The sequence below is a fragment of the Dendroctonus ponderosae genome, unplaced genomic scaffold (genome assembly GCF_020466585.1).
Source record: "Dendroctonus ponderosae isolate FM_Combo_2020 unplaced genomic scaffold, Dpon_F_20191213v2 Dpon_F_20191213_3, whole genome shotgun sequence".
Lineage (NCBI taxonomy): Eukaryota > Metazoa > Arthropoda > Insecta > Coleoptera > Curculionidae > Dendroctonus > Dendroctonus ponderosae.
Genome location: NW_026018508.1, coordinates 10,836,993 through 10,854,969, shown reverse-complemented (window position 1 = coordinate 10,854,969; position 17,977 = coordinate 10,836,993). Strand labels below are relative to the sequence as shown.

At 33.3% G+C, this 17,977-nt stretch overlaps 1 protein-coding gene across 1 annotated transcript in view; it reads right to left on the bottom strand.

The window, feature by feature from the left end:
• The window catches only part of LOC109546678 (adhesion G protein-coupled receptor G3), a 38,105-nt gene extending 20,603 nt beyond the window's left edge, over positions 1-17,502 (bottom strand). The window contains exons 1-2 of the mRNA XM_048664770.1: positions 17,401-17,502; positions 1,026-1,186 (exon numbers count right to left, since the gene is read on the bottom strand). Coding sequence (XP_048520727.1) covers positions 1,026-1,186; positions 17,401-17,466 — 227 coding nt within the window. The 5' untranslated portion in view covers positions 17,467-17,502. The remainder of the gene's footprint in view (positions 1-1,025; positions 1,187-17,400) is intronic.
• Between the last annotated feature and the right edge of the window lie 475 nt (positions 17,503-17,977).

The following is a 17,977-nucleotide window of genomic DNA, read 5'->3' as shown; positions in this document are numbered from 1 at the left end:
TAAAGAGTCCAAACTAATACAAAATTACTGCAAATTAGCTCATCAAAAGCCCTTTTATCGCTATTACCAAGCAAATAAGTCTTAGCGCCCGTCAAACATCCACCATCTACCTACGGGAGGACTAAAAATACTACTACCGCAGCAATAAAAAAAACATTCTGCTTTTCATCAGTCCGGACTGATTAGTTGACAATATATTTTACCCTTACATGCATATAGCAAAGGCAAACTCTCACAGAATCAGCTTTGACTATTCCTGAAATATGCTCAATATCTCTTTGAATTTTGAAGCCAATTTTCATTATTTTATTAGAGTAACTCTAAGCTTATTCTTATGACAGACAATGATATTCATCGTTCGGCACAAATGAACTCTGAAATGGAAGTTCATTAAATATTAACACCCACTTTAAAAACTGAAAGCGTCTCGGTCTTGTCCTCTATAAAATTTCATTAATGGGTCCCTCGATTCCAGACGAATCAATGGCATTGCCTTACCTTGACTGAAATTACAATGAGGTTGTTCGATTTACCCCCGGGAGACTTAATTACACTAGATTAAATCATAAATTGATCGAATTTTTATTTTAATTTTTGGGAAATAAAATACAGATTCCCAGCAATCAATTATTTAGACCGTGGATTTACTTGATCGAGTTCCTTGTGCGAAAATAGCTTTTAAAATGTGTCATTTTAATCCTGTGTAAAAGCATGGCTTTGATCGGTGGTTGATATTTAATTAGCATTTCACAAGGCGGTTTTAATGCGAACATTAAACGGTAAACTTTGTAAAAATTGAATTTCAGCAAAAAAATGCTTTCAAGACTTATTTGGTATTCCAATTAACTTTTTTATTGGGGCTCAAGTTCGGATCGTGCTATGAATACTGAATTAATTGCCAGGGTAAATCTGAATTTTGAAATTAATTAAAACTTTATGTTGTTCGTTAAAGCGTTTTTTTTTTAACTGGGTCGTATATTTAAGACATGCTAAGCAATCAATTTGCTTTAATTTTCGCGACTCACCTTATAAAATTCCGGCTAATATTTGTGTCCGTAATTGGAACAAGATGAAGGCCAGTTTTGTACTGCATGTACATATTGTGGGTCATAAGCAGCATCCATGAAAACACACAGAGGCGGACATAATGTAGAGCGGACGCCAGAGCAATGCAGAGCTCCGAATCCTGAAACACAACACATTTGTTATTCGAATGCAATGCGCTTTTCCCGCATGGATTTCTTGACTATCTGCTAAAACAAAATTTGCTTGTTTTCGTCATTATATTAATGGAAGTCGCATTTCAGCAAAAAAAGGGACTTTCGGTGGCTTTTGAATGTAAATGTGTGTAAGCACCCAGATAAAACATGGAACTTGGCTCAGTTTGAAGCTGGTGAGTTATTCGGGATTTAAGGCCGAAATTGTTTTCCACAGTGGCCTAAAAGACCAACCTCTTTTGATATTAGCATAGTTTTATAGCAAAACTGAGTCTGACGCCTTGCAATTTTTTTAATTACATTTTTTTAATGCTTTTATGTGTCGTTTTATGAGATACATTCAAAAATAGCACCGAGGTAAATCCAATCGTCAGCGAAAATAACAAAGAAGAACCGAAAAATTAGAATAACATAACAATAGCAACTTTTTTTCAAATTACAAACATTCAGTAGCAATCTTTAAAAGTTGCAAACTCTGCGTAGACTCTGGAAAATCTGGAACGCGATCTACATCTGAAGAGGTATTATTGAAAATATTTTAATTTTGAAATACCTGTCGATTTTAGTTGATTTATTGATAGACTTGTGAAATCATCCGTAAAATCTAGAGTATAATAAGAAGGTATCGTTAATTACAAAAGTTTTAGGCAAGACCTTTTATAAATTTCACACGACAAAAAATTGAAAAAAATTAAAACTAGCAAATAAATATTAATAAAAGGAACTAAGGGTAGATGTATAAATATAACTTTATCAAACATTTCTAGCAAAACGTCGCTAAATCATGTAGATTTACAACATGGATAGAATACTTTTAAGAATAAGGATATTGTTGCGTACGTAAAAAATGATGGGAACGGTAGAAAAATGCTTAAAATAAAAGTAAGAAAACTGAAAATAGTAAAAGCAGATCGAGAAAAGTAAAGACCAATGAAAATGGGAATGCTTGTTAAAGTAAAGTTCATCAAACTATAGAGGAGTTATTAAAATAAGATACGTGAATAGTGAAAACCGGTGCTTAGTAAATATAAAAATAGATGTTGGAAGTTGAAAACTCGACAACTCGACGAGCAAAATACGAAATTGACACAGCAAGTGAAAAAGTGCAGAAAAAATTATAAAACCATAGAAATAACCGCAGGTGTCGAAAAGAATAAAGCTATAGAGATTTGGTTTCTCATGTCGTAAAAAAATAGGTTAAAACGTTGAAAGGAAATTGATTTTTAGAGGTGGCTATTGGAGGTGAACAGTATTTCAGAGTTTTTGAATTAAGGTTTGTAAATAAACGAGAAATTCATTGAAATTGAATTACAGCCATACATTCGACACTTTCTATGATTTTTTTAAATTTTAACACACGTTGACCAGAAAAAGTTACTTTTTTTGGCTTTAACGGCATTTCCATATGAAAATCAAGCCAAGAAACGTTAACTAAACTGAACAACGTGCTTAGCATAAACAGCAAATAAATGAGCAATTAATTGCAATGAGGTATAAGACGGCACTTCTTTGTCTTCTTCTTCGATACTTCAACCGCTTTGTTTTGCGCTTACCAGGTTACCAGAAAAGGTGCCCTTTGTTAATTGGTTTAAGCGGCAGCTCCGAAGTAAAATGAAGGCCAGAAAATTGAGAGAAAATACGACTAAACTGAACAATATGCTTTCCAATGCGATTCTTAGCTTAATTTAACAAATTACATACACACTTTAAGAAAAAATACCAACGAAAGTAGCAGTGAATAAACTTAAGTATTCGGTAATAAAAATTATCAACATATTTCAATATCTGGGAAATAAATTGAATAGTTTTGGATCAAAATATCGATGTAAAATTTTCTGCTTTCGATCTTTTCAAACAAAATAATAGATAATGGAACTCTTATCTATAAAGAAAATTTAGTAAATGAAATTCAGTCACAATCTAAAAAATGTAATTAAATAATTTAAAAAAATGCAGGAAACTGCAGAAAATGCAGCATTAAATAAAACCCGCGTTGCAGCATATACATACAAATTTATTCGCTCTCCCAGCATCTGGCGATTTGTTAAGTTTCATATTTTCGGCATCTATGCTCTTATTGTTTAATTTTTTGGGGTTAAAAAACGTTCCTCTTCATTTTCCTCACCAACGTTGTATCGTTTTAAGCATCAAACCCCGCGTTGCCAAAACATTTTGAAAAAAATATTGACACTTTAGTTCTACGTTTAGTACTTTACTTCCAAATATAACAAAGCTAAAATTTAGATGGCAGTTAATTCTCTAGAACGAATTGTCCAACTAACTGTTGCAAACGTGGTTCGAAAACAATTTAATTTCCCGCTTATGGCAAATATTGCGTCAATTGCAGAATTAGCGCTCCAAACACGGGAAGCAGTAATTCGGTTGCTAACTTTTACATTGCAACCGACGCGTCTTAAGCAGATTACTTCAAAAGGAGGGATCCAACATTTATAGATTAAGACACGGTAGTTGATAATCAACTTACTTGTGAAATGTCCCGGTAAAGCGAGTGAAATTTTATACATAAACCTGTATAATTTATATTTCATAGCCAAAGAAAAACATAGTTAATCCCCATACTCTTCAAATGAGGAGCTCGAGAGCGGCCTAAAAAGGCCAAAAGCCCTTGAGATGGCGTTCTAAATATTCCTCAGAGCCAAGATAAAATTCTAAAATATCGTTTTACATTTTTTTGTTCTTCTGTGAGGCCTTTGCCGATATATTCGCTGCGTTAAAACAATATTTCTCACTTTCCATAGCGGCCCAGTCTGAACGATCCAGCCCCTAAATCATAACTCATTTTTATTCTTCCCCATATGGACCGTGCTTTTACTGGCTAACAGTACAATATATTACGGATTTTGGGATAGAGTGGGATTTTATCGTCTTTAATGCCTCTGTGCCATCGAAACATATGAATAGAATACACCGCATTGTCCTGATTTATTTTTTCACAATTCATCTGGGGAACTTAGGGGTTGCTTTATGTTGTCAACATTGCTTTATATTTAAAAAAAATCTGCTTTATTCTGAGAAAGTTTTTTTCAATCTAATACACTGGCCAACTTTATACTGTTAATGTTTCACTGGCTGGGTGTGTTTTGGATTCAACTCAATCAGTTTTATGGCGCTATAAACCACACCCTTGCGTTTACTAGGGCATTTTGACCCAAAATTGTTAAAATTATGAGCGGAAAATGCCCCTAAAAACCAAACGTTTACTTCAAATTGCTGGTAGAATGGGGTTTCTGAACACTGTTAGGTTTTTATGAAGAAAAGCATGTTATGCGATTTAAAAAAACTTGTTCAGGTTCGTTCAAACGTTCAAAAATTAATTGAGAGAGTTTAAGTAAGACAAGGTTGTACTGCTAATATAACTGATAGAATGAAACTAAACATGTAAATTAATATTTAAACCGACATATTAAATTATGTTCTTCATCGAATAAAATTAGGTCTGATAATTGCACTTTCTAGAAAATTGAAGCCGTACATACCAACAAAAATTTCTTCAAATCAAAACTAATATTATAACTTAGATATTAGCGTTAAGAAGAGAAGAAATGTCTTGAATTGTGCATGACTTGAAGCCCAAACTGTTATTATTCCATGCACCAAAACATCTCAGAGCTTCTTGGCTCTCAGGAATAAATAATCGCTTGCTTCGGTAAGAGGTTGTAGCCTGTTTTCGGCTGAAAAATTGTTCACTTATATTTATTGGGGCTCCTCTTGAAGAATTGAGGATCATGCCAATAGATCTTTGTCACCAGAAATTTAACCAATACTTTATTTTTGACTTCAGCTAGTTAAACGTGTGTGCAGCAAAACTTGGAAACTTTGTAAACTGTTCAACAAAATGAACCTTACACGGCCAAATTTGGCATAATTTATGTGGTGTTGAAATACAAAAAATGGTTTTTGTCCAACTGAGAACACGTGGAACTTTTACCAATTATGCATTGCTTCATTTGGCACTCTGTAGAAACTTTATCTGAAGCACAATTTTTGGAAGAAACACACTAACGGAAAGGTAATTGCAGTAAATAACACTTCAAACTGAAATAGAATTGTTCACAGCAACCAGAGTTGGCTCACATCTGTCTGTGCAACGTTGATTTTGCTGAGCAGTTTCAATTAATTTTTTTAAATTTATATAAAAAAAGCAAAATTTCCTGTGATATTTAAGCTGAGCATTTCAAACACCCACTCATAATCAGCTTCAGTTCCATTTAGTTTCTTTGGGACGTAAACAATCTTGCCTCATCTTCCACTTTATATCAAGCAATAACTCTGAGCGCTCGGTCAGAAAAATGCCAATTAACCAACTTTTAAAAGTATAGTGCCAGAGGAAAATTTTATAAAAGAACTGAATCGTATGAAAGATATATTTTCAAGGTGGAAACATTCAGAAAGTCATTTACTGGCTGACTCCAAACTTTAGAAGATTTTACTTAGAACTGAAGGACTTATTTTGCATTTTAATAAAAGGAAAGAGTGAATCGAAAAAGTCCCAGTTCTTTTTTTTATCTCACATAAAGGATATTGTATTATGATTGCATTTGTGCTTGGGTTCAGTAAAACACAATAATAGAAACAAGTAGCTATAGACCTTCAGGAGATCGACTAGATCTTGTCTGCAATTACAGGCAATATTCTCAATTAAATTACGGGGTATCCACTCCTTTAAGCTTCATCAACTTGAGCCTAATATTTCAACTATGTAATGGCGTAATAATTACCACTTTAACCCTTAACAATGTCTTACAGGAATAATTATGTCGATCCTTCATCATGTAGCAATCAAGCGGCGCGCCTTCCCGGAAACATCGAAGCTAATTTCATTATAACGTACTCTATGTGATTCGGATATAACTTGTATCCCTCATGGCTATTCTGTCATGGAAAAATATAATTATCTCTTAGAAAAAAATGACCACTCAAATAATGCAAGGAGGATACAATAAAAACATCTTGGAAAGATTTGAGAGTATAACCAAGAAAAATTCTGCAACAACTGGAAAACGTAAAAACTCAACAACTAGAGGGCCCTTCTCCTGTCGTGCCTCATACTTTTTCGCTCTCCTTTTCCAAACCCATTTACTTATATATTTGAGTCTGAGATGAATATTTATGAACCGGAAAAGATCTAAAATCTGGTGGTTTTGTAAGAATGTAAGAAAACATCGACATAAATCAGCATATTTTCCGGGCAGGAAGATTCACTATTCACCGGCAAGCTGAAAATTATACCTAAATAATTTTTCCCAACAGAAATCGCACTGCTGGACTTAATTATTTATTAATATTTATCCGACGGTTTCATTAATTATTTAAAAATCCTCAACCTACATCAAAGGGAGTTGTTTGACGAAAAGCCCCAAAAATTGCCTTGGAAAACAGCTTAAATCTTCACGTAATAATTAATGTCGTCTAATTAAAGTTAGGGGTCTTATTACCTGTGCCCATAAATATAACGAGTGGAAATCTGCAGGCTTTTGCTATTGATTTATTCAAAGGATTACTGCTGAGGAAGTCGTAGAATTTTAAATAGGTTGCCATTACCTCTCTTCTCAGTCCTCCAAACAAGTTAAAATGGCAAAACTAATTTTTTTCATCCTGAAAGTTTTCAACGAAACTTTTCTTCCAAGGTGATCACATTCATGAAGTTTAATGAAAAATCTCATCCTTGAAGCCGAACTGAAATCGAAGACGTTCGCCAGCAAAATCCCCCCTTTCATGATTAATGGTTTTAATAAAAAAGCAGCCTTGCTCAATTAAATTTTCCCTCTTTAACAGATGATTTATATTTAGCTTTTTAGGTAAGTGTCGGGAAAGTAGGAAGTTTTAACAATCGCTTTAGCTAATTTTCTGCTCATTGACAACAGAAAAATAATTAAATAACGACGAGAATCGTTTAACCCCGCTCCATGCTATCTGCTTTATTGAAAAAAATTATCCCAAACTTAGAAAAATTTAATGATTCCCCTCTTTTACATAGGAATTGTTTCTAATTATACTTTCAACTATAGAAGCCTCGATTTATCTTTGGGCAAAATTTGCTTAAATTTTCACGCTCAAAGACCTTATAAACTCCATTAAATATAAGATTCATCTTTCAGTTCAGTCGTCCATTAAATACTGACACAAGAAGTGCGTCGACCACCCTTAATCGAGCCATTAGTGTCGGTGAAAAATTGGTTTCTTTGAAGTTCAAGAACCTGGAAGCTTTCTCTTTCGGGAACGGTATTTTGTGATAATTAATTACTTCATTTTACATAGAATAACAATTGTCCTTTGTGGGCGAACAGAAGCACTTTCAACTAATTTATTTTAAAACCAGTTAATATAAATTCGTAAAGTGCTTCCAGAAAATCCGAAAATTGTACTTTCAGTGATGAAATTAAAGGTACAATGAATAATTCTATATATTTCAGTCAGAGAGGAAAATCCTGCAAATTGCAAACCAGATCTTCGTCTGTACGATACTAAAGGCATAATGGTTATAAGTCTGAGGATCCTTCAGCACTTTAATCCTTCAAATCATCAAAGTTCAACTAAAAAGCTTCGCTCCGTGTATGTTTGAATATTATTTATACTTCAAACATGTTCATTTTAGAGTGACTTAATTTATGCGCATAAAAGCAGGTTGAAGCTGCAGAGTGATTAAATTGCAGATCGGCAGTTCTTTGAAAAATGGAGCTTTTAATTTAGTTTTAAAGGAAGGCAATAGAAAATAGACTGAACTGGAAAGTCATTAGCTTTTGCAAAGTTTGAAAAAGTCACGAACAAAGCCTGATATATATCACTTTCCTAATTGCTTTTAGGAGTGAATGTTTTGTTTTCTTCGAGTTTGGAAACTTGCAATTAGCGAAAAAGAACAAATATTAACAAATATTTTAAAGTTATCAAGTGAGAAAATGACTAACATTATTTGGAAAAATTACCGCTCGGCCCCGAATCTAATTGTTGTTTGTTATGGACATGTTGAATAATGTATCTATTTTTTAAAAAGTATTTATTATTTGCGTATGTAACGCCGCAAATGATTAATTAATTCTATGGACCCAAACAGGCACCGATTTAACCTTGTGGGAAATAACAAAACATAAATTATTTCGTGGTTTGTTGGCTGTCTGGAATTTATTATCACGTAACAAAAATGGCCCGCTAAATTTGGCTCGTTATTTTAGGCCCAATTTGACATTACATATTTATAAGCGTTTTTCCTGGTAGGTCTTTCCTGTTAAATATGTAAAAAACAGAAATGTGTGCGGATTTCTGGTATTGATCCGAACAGTGTCGGAAACGACGGAAGTTTTATTAAATTTATTGTTCGTTTTTCATGTCTAATTGTTTAATATTTATTCATTTTTTATTTTATTGCTTAATTGGTCTCTAAGATTTTTTAAAGGAGTTTTCCTTTTCGCCTTTATCAATCTGTTAACAAATTGCTGAAGAGCTCTAATTTTTTTAATTAGTTAATTTGCTGGCAGATTCAAAGGATCATAACCGTAGAAAAAAGTTTAATTCTATTTGAAAGTTTATAAGTTTTTGAGCTACAAATTTTGATATTTTTGTTCTAGCCCCATCGCATCTTATAATTTTTCTCTATCAAATTCGATCTGCAGCATGTTAAATGGTTTTATTGATTATTGTCTGTGCATTTCCTAAAACCGCTCTTAGTCGTCTCCCAATCGTTTTTTATTTTTATGTCATTTAATAGATTTATTTTATTACACAAAAGCGGTTTTTATGGGATTATTATCAATCCTCTGCCAATCCAGGAACAATCAAATTCCACTGATTAAGAATATCTCCAGACCAATCAATATCTCAACAATTTTTCCATCAATAATGAAATTTTATTAAGCGAAAGCAGGGCTTTGCTCTGTTTTATTAGTTGAGCAAGTATCGACCCATTCGCAATTTTGCTGGCTGTTTAGCAATTTTTCAAAATTAAAATGTTCTCAAACTGGCTTAGATCCAGATACGCCCATATGATAGTGCATTTAATGTTTACCTACTCATATTAAAATGATGCCGGCATCTCTATGTATAGTAGAGCCTGCTAGAGCCCACAATTTTCTGTAAACTTTTGCGGCTTTAGAAGCTTTGCCCTGACGAATATGAACGCTTTGCACTGTTCCTAGAAAATCTCCAAGTTTTTTACGTAAATTACTCTGGAACCTAAAATATATTTAAATTTGCTAATTAAACGACTGAAATTAACTGAGTTATACAGGTAAAGCAGCGCTGTGTGTAAAAATGTAAAATTGTTCCCAAAAGTAACTTACAAATCCCTTAATTCACTAAATGGAATTATCGAAGCAGTGGGACTGAACTTGATACAACACCCAACTTTTTCCAGATTAGCTTTGGAATTCGTGCACTTGTCGTGCTATCAAGTTTCCAGTTGAATTTGAGAAACTTTGCGGAAGCGTGAAATCAGTGAAACTACTTTGATTGACTCGTATCCCCAAAAAGTTCCAAAAGTTGCTTTCAAACCACCGAACACTTTTCAGCTACTCGCAGAACGAAATAAGCCCAATATTTCGCTTCGTTGTGAAGAAAATGAATTTACACTTTTATAGAAACATTAGCCGTGGAACTGAAATGGAAGAGGCAAATTGCTGTTTCAGCAAGTTTAATATGTTTATATTAATGGAATGAGAGCTAGCTGGGTATGGTGAATAAGAATAAATTGCAACATCTCATTGGTCGGGTTTACCTTGTTTGGCTGTTTGTATAGTAAAGGGAGCTCTGTGAGCACTGTTATTGCTCTTTTCATGACGCGCGGAAAACAACGAAAACTTTACGAAGTTAAAATACATGTTATGCTGAAACTTCGGCAGTAGTGACGGTTTCGTAAAATATAAATGATGAGATTAATAATCTTCTTTGGAATATTTGCCGGTTAGAGCGTCTTTTTGACGCATCATTAGCTGGTGCTCACTATATATTTGCTACTCTCCCAGCTCAATAATACTGTTTAAATAAAACACTGCAATTTTGAATGGAGTCTGTGAGGCTCCGACTCTAAATTGCAGTCATGCAGATTGTTTTGAGCGAACTTTATGCAAGTCTCTCCTAATTAAAGTTCCTGTAATAAGAACAGAATTTTAATAAAGTAATTGAATACTATTTAATTGACATTGTTTTCCTTGTATAAAGCCTGGCAATATCATATTTGTGCCGAATCAATTCTTCAAAACAGGCTTAGAAAATGTGTGAACACAGTTTGTAAAATGCGTAGTTTTCATAAATTCAGCAGATTGAAGACTTGCGGGATTTTTCGCAGAAAAGTGACGAAAGGTAAAATTTGTCCTCAATAATTACATTTTGTTGAACTTGAAGTAAGTATGGTTGCTTGAGAAGTCTCGCCTGAAATTTTACCATCTGAATTTTGATGGTTCCGGGTTAATTTGCTTTTAACAACACAAGTGAGAAAACGGTAATAAAGAAAATCGCAAATCGTCAATACAGGGAAGCATTACCATCCTGATTGAATATTTTTCCCCGGACTGACCGATAATTTTTTATGCTTTCAAATGTTAAAGCAGCAATGATTTTGAATCGACAAGAAAAATCGTTAATTAAATCATTTTAAGTCTCGCTTGAGATTCGCAAAAGCGGGTACGCAGCAAAATATGTTTTCCTGAAAACTGAAAACGTGTTATTTTGCCGGAAAACGTTTTTTTGATTATAATTTCTGCAGCAACACCAGAAAAACATTAAGAATTTTGTCATGGTTGTCTTAAAAATGTTTAAAAAGCTTATTTGTTCCTTAATCTAAAAATGTGTGTATAAATTGGAGTTTTCTTATTCATTAGCAAGATTTGGTTGTATCCCAACTCTCAAAATCATTTTCGTGCTAACAACAGAATCCTAAGATTATTTAATCTTGTCTCTTGTGTCGATAGTTCAGTTTAAAGTTACTTTCATGTCTGTTATCTCTACTTGGAATCCTTGACTAAAGTGGACACATTGAAGGCTTTGATAGTCGTTCAAAGAGAGTTTATGTACACACAAATTGATGAAGATAGATCAGGCGTTGCACTGATTTGCTGATATGTTTGAGAATGTTAATTTGGCTAGTTTCTTTGGGAGTGATGCGATTAATTTAGTCAATTTTTCCAATTAATTTAATCAATTAAAACTTTGCACAAAATGTAACTTTATAAAATAATTTAAATGTTTACACTTGGTTTAAAAAACTAAAAATGAAGTTATACAAAACACTGAAGTTAATACATTTATGCCAAGAAACTGAAAATACAAATATTACAAGTTTGCATAGAAGCATGCTTTTGCTATGCCGTATATTCTGCAGCTTAAAAAAGCAATAAACATGTTGCTCCAGTTTGAACGCAATTTTTACAGAATCAAATTTTTTGTTTAAAAACAATTCTAGCATGAACATCTCCTAAAATGTATTATCTTTAGTGATTTCCATAAAGGTGGAATTTTTATTTAAACCATTTCAACATTTATCAAAAACATCAAAAGAAGCTGCTTTGCCTTAAATTCCGAGCGGGATTTTGCAAAGCAACCGCCCTCGACTTTATTACTGTAATAAAATGTGAAATTGAAGAGTTCTTACACAAAGCTCCCGAAAGTGTGCATATATACAAAGCGGAATATAAAGCTAAAATATTCACAAGTTTGGAAAACTTGAAAATGGTATATTTAAAAAAAAACTGTCTCATTTAAAAGAAATTGTATTAATTAAGTGCAAATCAAATGGTGTAGTTTTTTGAACTTAAATAAAGTATTACTTAAATAAAGAAAATATTTGTTATCATTTTTAAAAGAAAACTGCTGAAAAAAAATTAGTTGTAGTATAGAAGCGAACATCACAATATTCACGGGTTTTAATTTCCGTAAAAATAATTTATTGAAGAAAATTTGTTGAAATAATAAATATACCAATTTTTTCAATTTCCTGAAAAAAATAAATAGAGAAAATACAAATTACTACTACAAGCTTTTAAATACGTATTTATTTACTTAAATGCTATTACACAAATTCCTTTAATATTAGTCACTAAAAAATTGATGGAATGACAAAATGGAATTTTAAATTTTGGAATTTAAGCGTTATACCTAAACAAAAATTTTATATAAAAATTAATTGACTAATTTAATTCGAAAACCTGGACAAACTTCCATTCATGTCGCATGCTTTAATTGCACCCTTCCCTAATCTCGAGTACGGATTTGAAGAGATTTAATTAAATTAGCATCTTGATACATAAGGGGCGGGTTTACCGACATGAAAATAAATGTTTTATTCATCACTCAGTAAAATGCTGCCCATTAAATTAAAACAATAATATTTTGGTCGAAAAAACTTGCATTGTAAAAATTTAAAAGTGTTTTGGGCAAAACAATAGGCACCTAATAGAATTTTTTTTACAGGCTATTAAAGTTTTTCTTTTGCAGCTATTTCTTCGCTTTGAATGAAATTTGCTTGACTCATTATTGTGTCAGTCATGATAAAGCTACTTAGTTTTTAAAAGCAAAACTGACATTGAGCAAAAGCCAAAGGTAAAGCAAAATTAATTAAAAATCACCCAGACAAAAAGAGACATTGCAAGTACGATAAGCGCTTATTTGCGATGTTACTAACATAATGTTCAACGGCTTTCAGTTAACCTTATCGCCGGATTAAGCGTGAAATATAGAAATTAGCGACCTGAACTTGAGCAGATGTTAAAGTAAAACAATAGGCCCTAAAAGCAAGGTACGCAATAAACGTGTCCAAACCCGTAAAGTGGGAATTGATGTGCAATATATTTACATCTGAAACAGAAGACCTTAAACGTGCCCCATTTACCCGCTGGCGCCCATTTACTGATAGAAAGTTATATATGTGTTTTAACTATCACATAAAAATGACGATTTATTTGTCATCCATTAGGTAATTCCATTTCAACGCCTCCAGTTTTGTGGCTTCGGTAGTTTGCGCTGGCCATTAAACACAAACATAGCGCACCTACCAAAGTTAATGAAACTGCCTTTAATGGCCATAATAAAATATTGTTGATTAAATAAACTGCAGACTTTGTAGGCAAGCGTATTGAGGGAAAAGAATAAGTCGGAAGCATTAGCCAGAATAATGGGGATAATTTCAGATTAGCTCTAATGAAAATGGTTCAATCAGGCGAATTTAAGTGGCGCTCATTTAAATTTGATCCATTATTTCAGCGAGACTGATTAAAGTGTTTTGATAGTTTTAGGCAGATGCTTTTGAAGCTTTGTCTATCAACAAAGGCCTCGATACGTGCTTTATGGATGACAATGGGGATAATACTCACTAATTGCTGAAAGTTTTAATTAATGATTCCAGCCGAAAAAATCATTATAGTGAAAGTGTTGGGAAAGCTTTTTCGCTTGCAATTAGTGCCGGTAAAATAAATAAGATTGATATTGCTTTCCTGGCCGGAAAATTTTTCCAATGCTTTTCTTGTTTTATCCTGGTATCGTAATAATTATTTAAAAAAATCCTTATAAATAGCAGCAGGCATACCCTATTCTTTCAGAGCCGGCAGCTTTAATAACGTATCAACTATTCCCGAAACTGCAACTTGGGAACTACATTAGCGTTTTCTTGGCAGTAATGTATATCTGTGGAAATCTCATTGCAAACCCGAAACTTTGCACTTTATTCCCTTTAGCACATATCAGAAAAGTTTGACCGAAATATGTCTTCTGGGAAATTTGCCCGACTTAAAATATTCCACGGCCTAGTGGAAGTTGGTAGGTTTTGTTTTAATATACGCCAAAGTCTTTGTGTGACAGGGGATTGTTTTTATGACGAAAATGTCCGCATTTTAGATTTTTCCTCAAATTTCACTAAAATCAACTAAAACACTTTTCTAACTTAATTAAAAGCACAATTTGCGCTTTAGTTGTTTAGGGTTTTAAGTTAATGAATAACAATAAAAATCATCAAGTCAATTTAAAAATTAGCTTAAATATTTAGATTTGCAACTGCTAAGAGTTTTTGTGAAAAAATCTCAAGAACTTTTTAAAACTTTTAACATATTAAATAAAAGTTGTTCTGCTTATTTAGTTTGTGTGTTTCTCTTTTGAAATGCACATAAATTTTCAAGGCACACCAGCGAGAAGTCAAGCGAATTCTAATCACTCTGAACTAAACTTTCCAGATTAAACATTGATCAAGTTGCAACACGATCGAAAACACTGAAAAGCTTCCAACGATGAATAGACGCTTAAAATCAAAACCTTCTGGGAGTTTAACTTCACTATTAAAATGGACGTTCTCTTCTTTTAATGCATTTATTCTTTGCCAATTTTCTCAAGGTTTCCACTGTTCAAGTTAATTCCCGAGAGGGGAGAGAGGCGTAATTTTCGCAACAATCAAACACCATTCTAATATTTAAATTTCTGGTTTTCTCGGCATTGTATCCATAGGAAATCTCCAAGCTTTATTTTTGCAGCAGTAGCGAAAATATATTTAAATATTTCGAATGCATCAGATCTGCCACCTGAATGCGTAATTTTCGCTTCAGTCCATATTTCATTCTTTTGTTTGAAAATGTGTTGTCAGGGCTGATGTTTGCCAACGCGGAAATTCCAATATCACATATTTAAAATTGTGAAAACTCGATTTTCACCTTTCGACATGATGTGAATTTGAATCTCATTTTTAATGATTATATTTTCTTCAGTATGGGGTTTTAAAGTCATTCATTAGTTCATTCTGTTTTATCACTTTCACCAGAAGCTATTTAGTTTGTTCCTTCCTAGACCATTAAAAATGTATGTTAAGCTTCATTTAAATATTCTTTAAAGCTTTTTGTCACCATCTTATAACTTTTTTTCAGTGGTTTCCTTGTCGTATTGTGTATCTGCTGATAATTGCAAGTTATTTGTCCCTTATTTGGGGCCTCTTTTCCGCCCATTATTCCCTTTTATCGTTCGCTGTGGTACAGTAAATGTTCGCCAATTAAAAGCGTTAGGGAAAATTGGCTATTAACGTGGTTCCTGTTGCTTTTCCTGCTTTTCGGCTTAAATGAGAAACGTTAATAACTCGGGGCAAATTAGCGCTGCTTTTTGCCGTTGAGCTTTTTAAGACTCACCACCTTCACTTTTATCATACCGATCTTTCCAACCCTTTCTAAACAACTCTTTCGTGCTTTTGTTGCATGTCGTTTATTAATTGTAAAGGGAAATTTTCAATATGTTTCGTCCATATCATGGAAGTTCGTGTTCGTGCCTTAATAGAAATCGGATTCATTAACTTATAAGTGATTTCTAAAATTTAGAAAAAATTGTAGTTCTTTTGTCTGTAATTGGGCTTCACCAGAGCTACACGCGGATTTTATAGTCGCTGCTATAAATTTTGAACAAAATAGTCGTTTTTCAAAATTCGCAAGGCTTGCTATAGAGCAACGAAAAACAACATATAAAAGCGAAACTCTTACACTTTCGAATCAAAATTTTAATGAAAAATTGAATCACGAGAAACCATGCAAAAATTCAGGTTTAAGTACCCACTTTATAGATTAAAATAAACACTACTTAAAATCGCTTGCCAAACAATTTTCCAACATGGAAATGCTTAGTAGCTCACTATCAAGGGGCAAATGTAGAATATTTTGCAAACTTTTTACCATAAAATCAATATATGATAATTTTAAAACAGTTGTTTGATAAAAGTTTCAAACTTTCTGCGAAATTTCGCGCTTCTCTAAAACCCAATTTAAATGCTAATTAATATTTCGGTTATTAAATTGCCGTAACTTTTAAACGAACCAGATAATTCAATGTAATGGCGATTTTATGCGAAGGCTAAATCATCCCAAAATTCCATTATTATTATGTCCGTCACAAATAATTCTTGAGACTCTCAGTCGCCGGATGAATTAGCAGTGACGTTTTCGGGACTGTACAAAAGGAACATAAGGAATACTGACAAATTCTGGTCACGTAAGAAATCTCAGTATTTATGAGATTATCCCATCCAGCATCGTTACGTTTTCCTCTTTTCTCGTTTATTAACGTCTTAAGAGACTCGTTCAGCTGCTGTTGAATGAGGCACATATTTGAACAAATAATACAGACGCAATTTATCTGAAGTCAAGTTGATAATTTTAACTTGCTTATAATGAAAATTATATTATGAAAAATGTGAAAATCTTCCTAGGACTTTTCCTTACTACTCTCACTTAGACCCATGGGAGCTTTTATACTGCGCTTTTAAAAAAGCAGCTGCTTCAGGCATCATAAGTTTTGCACTATATTTTCATTATACGGTAATGATCGGGTTTGTTGCTCCATTTTGGTTTTTATTACCAGGATCTTACGTTTTTCCAGCGAGAAACCCGTAAATCATTGGAAGATTAAATTAGCTGTTTGGGTTCAGGAACTTCGGCGGTTGGAAAATATTACTGGTTTCATTTGGTTGTTTTGCTTATTTGCAATTGCTCAGTTTGGAAGAAAATTATATTGTTCGAGCCATTCGAGTTGAATTTTTTTTCAATCGAGTTACGGTGCAATGCTTTGATGAAGTAAGCTCATAGCATGTGAATAACTTCAATTTAGTCACAAGTTCCATTTGCAATTTTAACAGTGAAATTTAATCACGAAAAGGTCGTCTGGCGACATATATTTCCAGCTGGAGCTCAAACTCCATTTGCACTCTCTAAACTCTATTTCTTCGAGCAAACTTGAAACCCGCACAACGGTTCTTGATAAATATTGAGATGAAAATAGTGTTTCTCGAAACACATCGAATAAAGGAAAAACGTGCATTGAAGAGGGGTAGAGGGCCCTCTCAATCAATGTCGCACGAACAAAGAGTTATTGAGTTGACTTTTCATTAATGTAATGGAGCGATTCGTTTCAAGAAAAGTTGCGGCCAAACTTTTTGAAATCGAATTGGCAATTTCAGTGAATTGCTGAAAATTGCCGTTAGCAATCACAAAGTGCTCCAGGGCGGTTCTTCACGTAATATTCACTAATCAACTAAAGGATTGGTTTGATTCAAAAAACAATGGCAAATTCCTTAGAATTCAGGCGCAAAAATTATGATTTCGATGGCATGTGCAAATCCAGTTGCATTTCCATTAAAATGTGATTTTTCCATTAAAAAAGCAACTGACTTAGACATGGCATTTTTAACATCGATTTGGGAATAACTACCCATAAAACTCACCATTACACCTCCGACACCAATAACATAGAGTAGTTGGGTCATGAATAGCGCTGATAACAAATTCATGAGGGTCGTTCCAGACAGATTGCGGAGATCAGAAAATAGGCTGAAACAACGAAAATGTGTAAATTAGTGCGATTCCGCTTTTAGACTTAGATCAAGAGCAAAGGGAATATTTCTATCAACGTTCTCATCCTAATTGACTGACCACTAACACATACTGAAAGGTTTTAGATCTTCTTCCATGTGGCTGTGAATGAATTAGAGCTCAAAATTGCTTTGTTTTAATTCAAAATATTAGAATCTAACTGTCAACAAAGTTTCCAATTTAAATTTCAAACAAAGTTGGAATAACCGAACTGAATATTTTCCCGTTGAAATCCATCCATATTTAATCCCTTATCGAGGAGAATAAGCGTGTTCAAGCAAGTTTCCACTCAGAAAAATAGCGTAACTATTCCAATAAACCGAACAGAAATTGGCCTCTTAATCCCTCAATTAAAAGAACCATTAAATTAGGATTTATCTGTCGCTGAAACCGATCAAACATATAATCCCGGAACCCAGGTAATCCGGA